This window comes from Loxodonta africana, chromosome 11 (assembly GCF_030014295.1).
Source record: "Loxodonta africana isolate mLoxAfr1 chromosome 11, mLoxAfr1.hap2, whole genome shotgun sequence".
NCBI lineage: Eukaryota > Metazoa > Chordata > Mammalia > Proboscidea > Elephantidae > Loxodonta > Loxodonta africana.
In genome coordinates this window covers 77,022,716-77,036,916 of record NC_087352.1, presented here as the reverse complement: position 1 = coordinate 77,036,916, position 14,201 = coordinate 77,022,716, and the positions used below count along the sequence as shown (strand labels likewise).

At 38.0% G+C, this 14,201-nt stretch overlaps 1 protein-coding gene and 1 long non-coding RNA gene across 2 annotated transcripts in view; one reads left to right on the top strand and one right to left on the bottom strand.

Annotated features, from left to right (window-relative positions):
- Positions 1–2,429, top strand: part of DSG3 (desmoglein 3) — a 45,035-nt gene extending 42,606 nt beyond the window's left edge. The window contains 1 exon segment of the mRNA XM_003406751.4: positions 1,319–2,429. Coding sequence (XP_003406799.3) covers positions 1,319–1,936 — 618 coding nt within the window. The 3' untranslated portion in view covers positions 1,937–2,429.
- A 253-nt stretch (positions 2,430–2,682) lies between these two features.
- LOC135232864 (uncharacterized) lies at positions 2,683–11,622 on the bottom strand. Its single transcript, XR_010323478.1, has 3 exons — positions 11,323–11,622; positions 11,077–11,229; positions 2,683–3,882 (listed from the first exon to the last, which is right to left on the bottom strand). It is a non-coding gene; the product is annotated as an uncharacterized LOC135232864 (long non-coding RNA).
- Positions 11,623–14,201: the final 2,579 nt, after the last annotated feature.

The window sequence follows — 14,201 nt, the reverse complement described above, 5'->3', positions numbered from 1 at the left end:
AAAATAATACACACATTGTTATTATTATTGTAATGTTATTACATTATTATTATAATATACCTTCCGGTGGCTGCCAAAATTGTGTCATAGTTGAAAAGAACATGACGAGAGGCACCTCATTCCTCCACCTGGGAAAATGGTTGAGAGCAAATGGTTTCTGCGTTTTCAGATCAGCAGCATTCTCTTAAAAAATACAAAGTAGAGCACAGTTTCTTTCGTATTTTCTACCCCACAAAGGATGTTTGAAGATGTGTGCAAATATTTTTCTGAGAGGGGGGTTATAACATTCTTCATATTTTCAAAAACATCTGTGTCCAAAAATGTTGAAGAACCACTGAATTAATAGCCCAAAAATAAAAGGCGGGGGAGACGGGATGGGACTGAGGGTCAGAATGAAATGTCAACAAGTATAAAACAGAACCTGGGGAGCAGGTTGGCTGCCTTTTGTTTGGTGACCAAAGCCTAGCAGGAGGAGGGGAGTGCATAGAATAGATCTTACTTATAGTTTGGTATTAGAGTTTAGTAAGTGTCAGGGTCTGACTTGATGTCAGAGCAGATGAAGTCTGCCGCTGTGCTTGGGGAGAGACCGGCAGGGAGAACTTGTTTGGGATGAGGACTCTGGAGATATTCCGCGGTGTAGTGGGGCGTCTAGGAGAGGCCCTATTCTGGGTAAGAGCTATCTTGGACAGTGCACAGGACGATACCCCACACACACCCCAAACACAACATGCACAGAGGCACTCCCACTTTGTCCAGTGAATAACCTCCAGGTATCAGATACATTTGCTACGTAGACCTAAAGCCAGATAAATATCTTCAAAATCAAGAATTAAAACATAAGCTTAGGCTAGATTCAATTTTGATGGACTGTCAACCATATGTGTGTGTATATATATGTATGTATGTGTGTGTGTGTGTATATATATATATATACATAAACATGGTAAAACCCAATACAGACCTTTTGCCGATGAGTCAATTCCGACTCATAGCAACCCTATGGGACAGAGTAGAACTGCCCACAGGGTTTCCAAGGATGTAACCTTTATGGAAGCTGACTGCCACTTCTTTTTCCTGCGGAGTGGTTGGGGGGGTTCAAATCACCAACCTTTCTTTCGGTTAGCATCAGAGCACTTAACCACTACATCATCAGGGCTCCTTATGTCAAGCATGCTCTTGTCCAATATAAAGAGTATTCCTTTACTGCTCTGGATGGTAAATTGTGCATTCATGGGAAAACCTCGAGTTCTATGAACAGTATTATATACTTCAATTGAGTCTTTGTTTAAATCCTTTCTCTACTTTTCTCTGTCTTTAGAAAGCATTTGCTTGTACAGAGGAGGACGATGGCCAGGAAGCAAATGACTGCTTGTTGATCTATGATAACGAAGGAGTGGAAGCCCCAGATTCTCCTGTGGGCTCCGTGGGTTGTTGCAGCTTCATCGCTGATGACCTGGATGACAGCTTCTTGGACTCATTAGGCCCCAAATTTAAAAAGCTTGCAGAAATAAGCCTAGGTGTTGATGACGATGCCAAACAATCTCAGCTACCCACCAAAGAAAGTGGTTCTGGGATTGACTCCTGTGGCCATTCAGTAGAAGGCCAGCAGCTAGGATCTGTCACCTGCCAGACTTTGCAAGGTGGTCAAGGAGCTTCTGCTTTGTCTGCTTCTGGGTCTATCCTCCAACCAGCCATTTCCATCCCTGACCCTTTGCAACATGGTAACTATTTGGTAACCGAAACTTACTTGGCTTCTGGTTCCTTCGTGCAACCTTCCACCGCAGTCTTTGATCCACTTCTGAAACAAAATGTAATAGTGACGGAAAGAGTGATCTGTCCCGTTGCTAGTGTTCCTGGCAACCTACAGGGTCCACCCGAGTTATGAGGGTCACATAACATGATCTGTACTGAAGATCCTTGTTCCCGTTTGATATAACCAGAATTAACTGGAGTAACATGCTGGCCGAGTTTGGATATTTGGATCAAATTATACAAAGTAGCATCCTAAAGCTCACTGTATTGTGCTACTTTGGCAATTATTGGCTACTTTCATAAACTGATCATAATTATGATTTAAATTTTCTAGTTCAAAACTGGATGTGTTATCACTGTTAATTCTCCAATACTACTTGAACTGTAGTAAATCTTAATGTTGTTCAAAAAACATTAGGATCATATTCAGCAGGAAAGTTTCCGAAAAATCATTAAACTTCTCTTTTTTGCAATGCCAAAGGGAAGTGTTTATAACTTTAAAAAATAATGCATTATGGGTTAGTGGATTAAGCACTTGGAGTCAAGAGCCCTGGGTCTTGTCTGTCACCTTTTCTTATATCATTATTATGATGTAAGAAGCACAAGGTATTTGCTAAAGCATTTTGAGCTGCTTGGAAAAAGGGAAGTTACTGCAGCTGAGTTTTCTCCACCTTCTTGGTGCTGGGAGACCGTAAGGGTGTCTTTTGTTCAAACTAAGCGCTATGGGCTTACGCATTAAACTTGCTTCGTCTATATTCCTCATAACCTCGCAATAATTTTAAAAGAGAAATGTCATAGAACATTAAGGCAAGTTGAACATAGTGTAAATAATACCTTGTTTTTTTCAATCACGTTGAATGGATCTATCCAAAGAAAATACATTGAGCTCCTTTTTACACATTGCTCAGTAACAAATCATGTGTTAATAGTTTATGAAGATAGCTTCTTTTTTTTTAAATGTCAGTGAGACGATGTAACTTACATATGACATATAGTGGTGTTCCTCACGTTAGGTCTATATAGACTGCGGAAATATAAAACATGGATTTTTTTTTTTTCATAACCAAACGGGGTCTCTGACTGGAATAACACATGGTGAAATTTGTGAATATGTATTATAAGCAGCATCTCAGAAAAATATTTGGTGAAATAATTTTCCAGTCCAAAATGAACATGGAAAGAGATTACCAGTAACCTCTATTCATTTAACGCTCACCGTTTCTAAATTAAACAGCAACCAAAATTTAATTTTTGAGGGTGACAATGTTGGATCAGGAAAGGTTTAGAATATACTATTTTTGCATACCAGCATGAGGGCAACGCAGTTCGTCTAGTCGTTTCTGGTCATTCAATACATGACCTCTTCGCCCAGAGACAACACCTTACCTCACCTACTTGCCAAATTGTTGTCTTACTTGGGTCTTTGCAAGGTCATTGCCCAGTTCAATTAACTCTAGTTGAATATAAAATACAGAATTTCAATTTTTTCTTTCCATTGTTTGCCATATTCAAAACCTATATTTGTTTTTCAAGATGAAATGTAAAGCAATAATATGCTTTTTTTTTTAACTTAGAAAGGTGCAGTCCTGGGGATACTTAGACCTCCTAGGTTCCTCTACCTCTAGGGCCCCTCCCTCCCCCTGGCACCATGACTACCAGGAAGGCAAGAGCCAGGAGAGCCCAAGAAGCAGCACATGGACTGTTCGTCCACAGACATGGCTGTTGGGCAAAGAAAGCCCTTCCTGAGGGGAAAGGAATTAGACCCTGGTGGAGGAGCCCGCTGAGTCCTAAGAAAATCCCATCGCTATCACCACTGGTGCCTTTTGCTTCTCAATAAATAGAAGCACGGTCTAGGGTCCAGAGCACAGAGTTGATTTATTATTATTATTATTTTTAATGAAAATGTGTCTGTTTGATGCTGACATTTTACTTAAAAATGAGACAATCCCTTTTTTACCTTTTAAGTTTTTTTTTAAGCCACATGCCAGTGTTATCTATTTAAAAGAATAATTAATTTTAAATGAGAATTTATAAATAGGGATAAGCTATAAAGCTACACCACCTGGATCCCAGGTCCTCCTTCCCCAAGGTCAGCCCATTCTTCATTCTTACACACAGTTGAGTTGTTACCTGTTTATGAACAGAGGTTAAATTAGTAATAACAACAACAACCCTTAATCAGAGTTCAAAGGTATATTCAGGATCTTCAAAGTCTTTTAACTTTGCATCTTAAAATCCAACTTAGCAGGACATGGAAATTTTGCTGCATTCTCAAATTGCAGAGGAGAATCATGCCATATCAGTAAAGGTTATATAAGCAAAAAATCTAAAAAAAAAAAGTAAATATTTTTAAATAAAAACATATCAATCTCAATCTAAAGAACCTAAAATTGATTTGCAATGTAAAAATAATTCAAAGCACAAATGTATCTATTTTTTCACTAAAAAGAAAAAATGTGTTAAGTAGAAAAAGCTTTTTAAACTTTTTACTTGGTGTATTATAAATTTTAAACAATGTATTAAAATTTCAAGAATGTAACACTGTCATAATAAAGCTGTTTGGCAAAAAATTTATGAGTGCTTCCTTAACTATTCAGTAAAAGCTGAACTACTGTATGATTAATAGTTATTGAGAAATATAAGAAAGTGACTGACAAAGACATTTTTTATCAATGTTTTACTTTTTTTTTTTTTTTTTTCCTAGCTGGTACCTTTTCTGCATCCTCACATTTGGGAAGGAAGTGTCTGGGATTTGTCTGGCATTCAGAAACTCTTCCGGTGGAGACAGTGCCAGTGGTGCTGGACAAGGTCAGGGCAGGAAGACATTTAGTAACTGGGTACTTTAAATCATTTATTGTTTGTTCGATAATTTGGAATAATCTCCACGCAAAAGTTCTCACATTCTAAGACTAATCAGAGTGAAAAGTTGGGAGTAAAGGGAAGTTAATGTTTCCCAGTCAAACATGACAAAAGAAATGTACTATGACCCAGGTGAAAGCCATCAGCCTAGCAATGGGTTTGCCTCTCAGTAAATGTCTGTCTTTATGTCACCCTTTAAAAGGATGCCACAAAATATGTCCCTCGAGAACTTTGGATTTCACTTCTGGCTGACATTCTCCTTCCCTGAAGGTAGACAATGAAGTTTGGTACTAGGGTGTGGGGAGAAAAAATTGGATTAGAGTGGATGTTGGGTGGAGAAGAACTGGGAATGGCTTTACTTGGATGTTCTGAATCAATTCCAGAAAAATGAAAGTCACATAGGTAAATTCAAATATTACCATCTTCTCCTATTCATAGGAAGTGCAAGGGCTGAAAACAGCATAATCAATCCGCCTTATTCTGGGAACCTTCAAAAATCAGGTAAGAGTGTAAAAGGAACACATTCAACTCACTAGCGGCAATACAATTGTTATTGTTGTTAGTTACTGTTGAGTCAGTTGCCACTTATGGTGACCCCATGTCTGCAGAGTAGAACTGCTCCATACAGTTTTCAAGACTGTGACCTTTCGGAAGGAGATCGCCAGGCCTGCTTCCAAGGTGCATCTGGGTGGGTTCGAAAGATTTTTTCCTTCATGGTTTTGTTAATGCAGCATTTTCTCAATTCCTTTACTGGGTCTACAGAGTAATTTTGAACCAGAGGTTATATGATTTACCACTTCTTCAACAACATAGTCTGCAATAGCTTTATGTAGAGGGAATAATTGATAAGGAAAGAAAACAATCATTTAAATTCCAGGTGCCAGAAATGACACATTTTCCATGATGAACACTGAACTGCCTCTGCTTTGCTGATCCGGAGGGCACCGAGAGCCCGTCCACGCATGGCCAGGACAACAGTCATTCTCAGGTTGGTGTCTTTACTTTTTCTTTCTTACAGAGTGGCTTTTTTTTTTTTTTTTTTTTGCAAATGCAAAACAACAACAAAGTTTAGACACAATGGAAATGCAGTTAAAATTCAAGAGAATGATAATCCAGAAAAAAAAGCGCCAGTGGGTGCAGTTACCAGACAAGAAAGAAAAGACATTGGTGAAGCTTACTAAGTTGGCCAGGAGAGCTACATACTTCAATTTAATTCTTAAAGCAATTTTTAGATTACTTAGAATCCTTAGAAAACCAAGACTCAGAGAAGCAAAGTACCTTCACACAATATAGCAGCACAAATGTGAAAGTTTATAGCTTTCCAGAAATAATTATCATTACTCTTTCAGAAAATCTGTCCATTTTCAGCTGTAAAACTTGAGAACATGAAAACAATTGGAAAGAAAACAATGAAAATTTTAAAAACTGTTAGAAATCTAGATATAATTCTAAAGATTAAAGTAGTACTATATAGACAAAATTTATATATGCATATACAGAGAGAAACCTATATACCTAGATATCTCAATAGATTAGATAGTTATTGTCATATCATTTGAGTCACTTCAGACTCATAGTGACCCTATGTACAACAGAACAAAACACTGCCCAGTCCTGTGCCATTTTCATAATTGTTATGCTTGAGCCCATCATTGCAGCCACTGTGTCAATGCAACTTGTTGAGGGTCTTCCTCTTTTTCACTGGCCCTCTACTTTACCAAGCGTAATATTCTTCTCCAAGGACTGGTCCTTCCTGATAACATGTCCAAAGCATGTAAGATGAAGTCTTGCCATCCTTACTTCTAAGGAGACTCTGGCTGTACTTCTTCCAAGACAGATATGTTTGTTCTTCTAGAAGTCCATGGCATATTCAATATTCTTTGCTAATACCATAATTCAAAGGCATCAATCTTTCTTCAGTCTTCCTCATTGACTGTCCAGCTTTCACATACATATGAGATGACTGAAAATACCATGGCTTGGGACAGGCACACCTTAGTCCTCAAAGTGACATCTTTGCTTTTTAACACTTTACAGAGATAGATACTAGATAGATGGATGGATGGATAGATATATAAATAATATTGATATTTTGAAGTATATGTGAGGTTATTTTTCAGGGGACATATTTAATAAATACAAGAGACAAGAGTTTATATTGCAGGACCAAGTATTTAAGCTGAATTTAAATTATAATTTCTGTCCCAACTGATGTTATAAGCACTGGAACAAGTTATCTGGAAACTAAAGTAATTCCTTAAGAATTACTTTGATAGCACACTATTGAGAGGCAGTTATGTGCAACATGTCTAGATATAAAAATGATGACCTTAAATGAGTCCTCCAGTTCTGTGTTTCCATTTGTGGAAAACACACACACACACACACACACACACACTTCAACAACTAAAACAATTATTTTACTCCTTAAAGTTATCTCCATTTTGACTTTTATTCCCATGAGGTTAGACAGGACGATTGTATTTTCAACTTTATGTCTCAAAACATCTCTGATGTTTTCTGTGCGCTTACTTCATCATCGTTATTAACTTAGCAAACACAGAATTTTATATGAGAACACACAGTATCAAATAATGATAATATACACAAAACACTGATATTAAAAGAATATGGATGTCCTCATTTCCTCAGAAGACAGAGGAAGTATTTATATTCTTTCATAAAAAAAAGAGAGAGAGAGAGAATTACAAAGAACTTTCTTAATTATACAGTCGTAAAGAGGTAATCTTGCAGCTGTTTAGATGGCATAATGACACGGTTTCCACTCCAGCAAGGAGGCATTCTTACTAATCCAAAAATGAGTATTTAACCACAAAATGTGAGATTACCTTCAGTCATTTTTTCCCCATGTCCAACTGACTAGTATTGATTTATATGGTCCATTTTTTTTTTTTAAGTCAGGTGAATGGGTGTCCTGGTGGCACAGTGGTTAAAGCACTCAGCAGCCAACCAAAAGGTTCGCAGTTTGGACCACCAGCTGCTCCTTGGGAGAAAGATGCAGCAGTCTACTTCAGTAAAGATTACGGCCTTGGAAGCCTTGTGTGTGTTCTACCCTGTCCTATGGTGTCGTTATGAGTCAGAACCAACTCAACGGCAATGGGTTTGGGTTTTTTTTTTTCTTTTTGGTTTTAGTCAGCGAAAAACACACATACATTCACACACACACGCTCTCTGTCACACACACACCCCCACGTGCACACACACTTCCCTCAAGTAACAAGATGGTTTGGCACAGCTGATGCAATGTTTTTCCATGATCGAGCCTATGATGGAACAATAATGCTTAGTGTTTCTGCATTCAAGGAGCCTGCTGTCTGATTTTATCATTAAAAAAAAAGATCACCTAGATTTTCTTTCTATAGGTTAGGTATAAGGAAGAGGTCTTGCTTGAGAAGGCTTTTACTTAGCCAGGGCTGACATCCACAACTTTTTGTTTTTGCCATTTTAACCATTTTTAAATGTGAAATTCAGCGATATCAAATACATTTAACGTGTTGTACACTCATCATCACTAATTCCAAAACATTTCCATCACTCCAAAGTCAAACTCCTTAACCAGTAAGCAGTTTCTTCCCGTTGTCACCTCCCCCCAGTCTCTGGTAACCACTAAAAAACTTGGGTCTTGATGCATTTCCCTATTCTAGATAGTCATGTAAGTGGAATCATATAATATTTGTCCTCTTGTGTCTAACTTATTTCCATTAGCATAATGAATGTTTTCAAGATTCATCCATATCACAGTACATATCAGAACTTCATTTGTCCTATGGGAAAAATACCAGATTATGTGCATATACCACATTTCATTTATCTATTCATCTCTTGATGGACACTTGGGTTGTTTTCACCTTTGATATCCGCAACATTTGATCAGTAAAAAAATATAATAAACCCTTAATCTACTAAATTCTTACAATATTTACTTTTCTGAATCATCCCTATTCATCTAAGCTATTACAATTGTTCTGGATTTTTCCTCAGAAGACTTTGTGGTTGCTAAGACTCTGATGTCTAGGTTGACTTTCTAAAGTGTCACTCTATCTATTTACACTATCTTAGACTTTGGTATTGTCCTCATTCATGCAGATCTTCAAATATTCTTTCAAAAAAGGTAACTAACACCAAGGCACACTGCCTGCCCAGATGATAGAAGACCTCCTAGTGTATGCAACAAAGGCTCTCCCATGGCCTTCTGAACAAGCCAGCGCACGCTGCTGCTACCTTTGCCAACTCTGGCTAGAAAAGGATGTCTCCCCACTGAAAAGACAAGTCAAGAGACGTTCTGGAATATTATGACAAGAGACGAGCTGTTGGGCAAAGGAAACCTGCTAAGGTGGCAGAAAACCAAAACTAATACTTGAGGACCTAACAGAAAATGTTAAAAAGCCCATTCCATCCATTAATCCACTAAAAATAATAATAATAATAACCCACAGTACATTATACTTTAACAATTAACAAAACTAAGCTTGAAAAGGTTTTTGTTTGGGCGTTTTAAGTTCATTGTTAAGAGTTCAGGACTTGGACACAAACTACATGAGTTCAAATGCCAGCTTCACCTTTTACTAGCTATCTGTCTTTGGGCAAGTTATTTAACCTCTCTGGACCTCTCTGGACTATTGTTGAGATAATAATAATCTCTACCTCCTGTGGTTTCTATAAAGAAGTTACAAGAATGCATTTGGGACACAGTAAGTACTCATAAAGATTTGCTATTCTTATTGTTTTTATGATTGTATTTTAAATCTTCAAAAAGAATTCAACTCAAAGTTGAGTGCTGACAAACATACTACTTGAAACCATAGAATCTCAAAACGTCTGTATTATCTGATCCAGAGCCGCCTTTTTTACAGATGGTCAAACAAGTAACTTGTTGATCAATGGCAGAGTTAAGAATCCACTAGGCTAATTGTCTTTCTCCTTCTCCAAACTGTTGCTGTAATACCTGTTTTCACTAATCTCTTGCCTTAGCCACAAGGCATGTTCCATCTAGTCTACTCTGCATTGGAAATTCCTATGAATACACAGGCAAACAAAGATGAATTAATTCATATCCAGTTGTGCTTTGTATAGCCTCACTGACCAAAATCACAAGATTGCAAATTTTTTCAGCTGATTTTCCTTGGAAAAGTAATTTTGGCTTCAGAATGGAAGGCTAGGGTTACCTTGCCCAAGTGCACATCATTTAAGTGTACCAAGATAGTGTAAGTTGCATCTGTCGGGTTGCACTCTGCTGATTAGGGTGAAAGGCTATGCTCCCTAAGAGTTCTTATTTTAGTATTTTCACCAAGTAGATTAGTGCAGCCAGCTAGTTTGTTGTTGCTGTTTTGGGGGAGATTACTGTAATTTTAGCACGAACAGGATGATGCTATCAACCAACCACCGTAGGTTAATGTAAAGTAATGCAAATGAGAAGCCCTGGTGTTGCAGTGGTTAAGCACTTAGCTGCTAACCAAAAGATTGGCAGTTCCAACCCACCAGCCACTCTGTGGAAGAAAGATGTGGTAGTCTGCTTCTGTAATGATTCACAACCTTGGAAACCCTACAGGGGCTGTTCTATTGTGTCCTGGAGGGTCACTATGAGTAAGAATGGACTCGATGGCAGTGTGTTTTTGGTTTGGTAATGTTAATGTAATAAAATGTTAGTAGAATAGCGATTCAGTCAGTGCATGAAAACTGACCATACTTTTACACTGAGTTCCTGTGTGATTTATGGTGTCCAGTTGCTCATCAAGTGAAAAAGGGTTTCATTTGCAAAAGCTAATTAGCCCAACATAAAATGAAAAGAAGTGAAATTTGTCTTTCTTCCATCCTTTTCTTTATTTCTAGCACATGATATGCCCAATGTTTTCATACTCCTGGCCTCTTGCTTCCTCTAAAAATCTGAACCATAACTAGTTGATAACTTTTTTAATTATTTGATAAATTAATTCACAGAAAGGTATAAGTGACAGAAAGCATTTTGTGACTTCTCCTAGGAGTCTGTGCCTTTAATACCTTAGAATATTTGTTGATTCGGTAACCAAAGTGAAATTTCACTTCTCATTTGGCAATAAATCAGAACGTAGGATATTTTGAGGACACTTTTCAGTGCTCCTCAAATCACATATTTGTCACTTGTCCACGTAGAATCACTCCTATATACGTGAACATGACCTGTGACGTAGATCTCTCATTCGGAACACTTGATCTAATGCATCTAAGCTCCAGAAAACAAAAGTAAATAAAATGCTCCATAGAAGCCCCTTCGTCTTGTTATTCCTGAAAGTTTAGAAGCCAAATCTTCCTCTGAATTTCTCTGTCTGGGGATTGCTTACTCATACTTCTAAAGTGAAAATCTAAGATACAAAGAGCAATGAACCATAATCTGTGGATTTAAGATTTCAATTATTGAAAATTCCAAGATATAGATGGATTACCCTACAGTGCCAAATGAAAACTCACCATGCCACTTCAACCAACTACAGAGCAATTCTCCCCATGAGCTTCACGTGGATTTCATCTTGTTCAGCTCTAGGTCTTCCCTGCAATACTGCTCTGCTTAAATTGTTGACTTGTCATCAAATTTACTGATTACTTCCAATGAATGCGCTAATCCTAAAGTTAAGAAAGAAGTACAATGATATACTTTCTTCCTCTTTCCTACCCACAGGAGAATTAGTCACAAGAAGCCTTTGTTGACTGACTTACCTTTATTCTAGCTGATTCTACATAAAATGGGTGTGGCTCTCTCCAAAGGTATGATATCATTCAGATATTGTTTCAATAAAAGTTGAGTTAATAGAGGTCAACCTGAAAAAAAACAGTATAGTAAATCAGCAGGCAATTGTCTAGCAAAATAAGACATCAAGAAGTCAGCTTTCAAGGCATAGAGTCATGATCATGATAAAAAAAAATAAAATAGACATTTTTTAAAATCACAAATGTCTTCAGATTGCTGGGAAACATGACCAGAGCAATTTTTCCCATTGTCTTCATTATATCAAACTTTTGCTTAAGTGGTTTGCTTAATGTTTGAACATATTTCTGCCCAATAAAACCTCTGCTTTAAGTGGGAAACAGAAGTGGTGTTGAAACTTACACTAGGTCCACTGCAAAAAAAACAAAACTGTACAGTTCAAAACACAGATAAAAAGCATTTTCCTAAAATGCTCCGACACTAGACTCAACGTTTTGGTGTTCTTCTACAATATCTGAAGGACTGCTTCAACTCTACAATTCTCTGGCTGTGCATCGATGTGACTGACGATCAAATTATTATAAATCATATTATGATATTGTCAATTTCGTTACAGAAGTGAAATTGCTACACAAAAATAATTTTCCATTGTTGTTGTTGTTGAGTGCCATCAACTCATAGTGACCCTATATGACGGAGTACAGCTGCCCCATCAGGATTCCTAGGTTGAAATTTTTATGGGAGCAGATCACCAGCTCTTTTCTCTAGAAGAGCCACTGGTGGGTTCCAACAGCCAACCTTTCAGTTAGCAGCCTAGTGCTTAACCATTGCACCACAAGGGCAAATCACAATCTAAAAGACTATGTACCTCCCTCAGCTCATTAGTCACATTCGGTCAACTACTAATTTTCCATTAGTAGTATCTAATTTGGGGATTCAATAATAATATTATAAAAGCTCCTGCAAGTCTCTTCCAAAGCAGTGGTTCCCAGTGTTTTCTCTGCCAGACACTTGGGATAGACAACATTCAGAAGCTCACACCCTCCCACGGACAAGCTCAAACTGAGGCTCTGTTAGCCTTCCCTGATGGATTACCAAAAAAAAACCCCTTGCCATCAGTTTCGACTCATGGCAACCCCATAGGACAGGGAAGAACAGCCCCATAAAGTTTCCAAGGCTGTAATCCTTACGGAAGCAGCCTGCCACATCTTTCTCCCGCAGAGTGGCTAGTGGGTTCGAACCATCAACCTTTTGGTTAGCAGCAGAACACTTGACCACTGTACCACCAGTGCTCTTCTCCTTGCTGGAACGCTACTCCCTCCTCTGCCTAAGAGAGATAGCGCAGTAACAATAACCTTGAATGGCCTCTAATCATTTTACAAGTAAATCATTCACAAATTTCAGAACTTTATTATTAACAAATGACTTTGTTGAGTGGTACAGCACTGAAATAAAAAACTGCAGCCCAAAGATTAATCTTGAAAGCGAATTAAAGTAGGCAATTTAATGACTTTGAATCCTTGTTTCTCCTTTAAAATAGAAATTTCTATTTATTTTTGAGATTCTGAATCTCTTTACATAAGCAACATAATCATCATTCTAATAATTTTGAAAAGATCCTTCAACTCTATATTTCACCTCCAGGTTTATCCTCGAAAGCTATTGCCATCACTTCTGGTTTACTTTCTCATTCCACCTAAGAATGTTACTTGTCTATGTTCAAATGAGTGAAATAACTGCTGAGAAACCAAGGTTTTTTTCTGTCTTTTGAGGTTTTTTTTTTTTTTTTTTTCCTTCTGTGTATCTCCTGAGGCTTATTAGTCACATTTGGTCAGTTTGATAGTTTCTGTTCTGACACTCTCAGTAAACACTCCTGTGCCTGCCTGTTCCACCCTGCAAGCCCTGTCACACTGCTGATGGATTCCAGTCCACGCTGCCACTAGCCACCAAACGCTCCGCTCCTGTCTTTCCTGGCCATTCCTATTGCCTTTATCTTTCCACACATTCCCATAAACAAATCCTAGGATGTCGACTCCACGGCACTGGCTTAGGATGAAATCAAACCCATACTTTTACTTTGGAAAAAAAGAAATACAGTTGGGTAGATAAATTCAAATACTCAAGTGTCACATTCCACTGAGGAATGCTTCCTCTGCTGTTTGGGGGGGGCTTGATGGGGGGAGGGAGGGAGAGGTGATTTCTATATTGCTGGTTTTCTTGCTTTGTTCTTTCTACAAGGGAAGGAGCCTTAAAGGAGAAGAATACAGAAATGTTCTCAGCTTGCCTCTAAACTCCTTCAACTTTGCCCTGTTCAGGCAGTCTTGGCAAGGCGCATCCTTGATAAAATTGCAAGGTATGGGAATTTTGTCCAGAGTGACTTGGGCTTCTGTACTTCACCCCTACCTCAGTTTAATGACATATCCTCACAGGCTTCCAGGAACCTAACGTCCTCTTGCTCTTTCCCTCTTTATCCCCATTTCCCGCAAAGGAAAAAAAATAAAAGCCTACTCTCCAAAATAACTTTGAAAATTTATTCATTTATTCATTCACACATTCAACTAATATATATTGAATACCTACAGTGAATCAGGCACTGTTTTAGGTGCTGAACACAAAACAGTTGCAGAAAAAATCCCAGCTCCCCGTGAAGTTTACAGTCTGAGGAATGACAACAGATACTAAGTAAGTAAATACATAGTCATTTAGATTGTGATGTGCCCACAAGAAAAATAAAGCAGGGAAGAGTAATCCAAAATTCTGGGGGTGGGAGTAATTATAATCTTTAATGGGTGGTTAAAGAAGGCCGCATTGATAAGGTAGCATTCGAGGGGAAAAAAAAATCAAGAGTGAGGAAGTAAACCTTGTAAATGTCTGGAGAGGAACCTTCCTG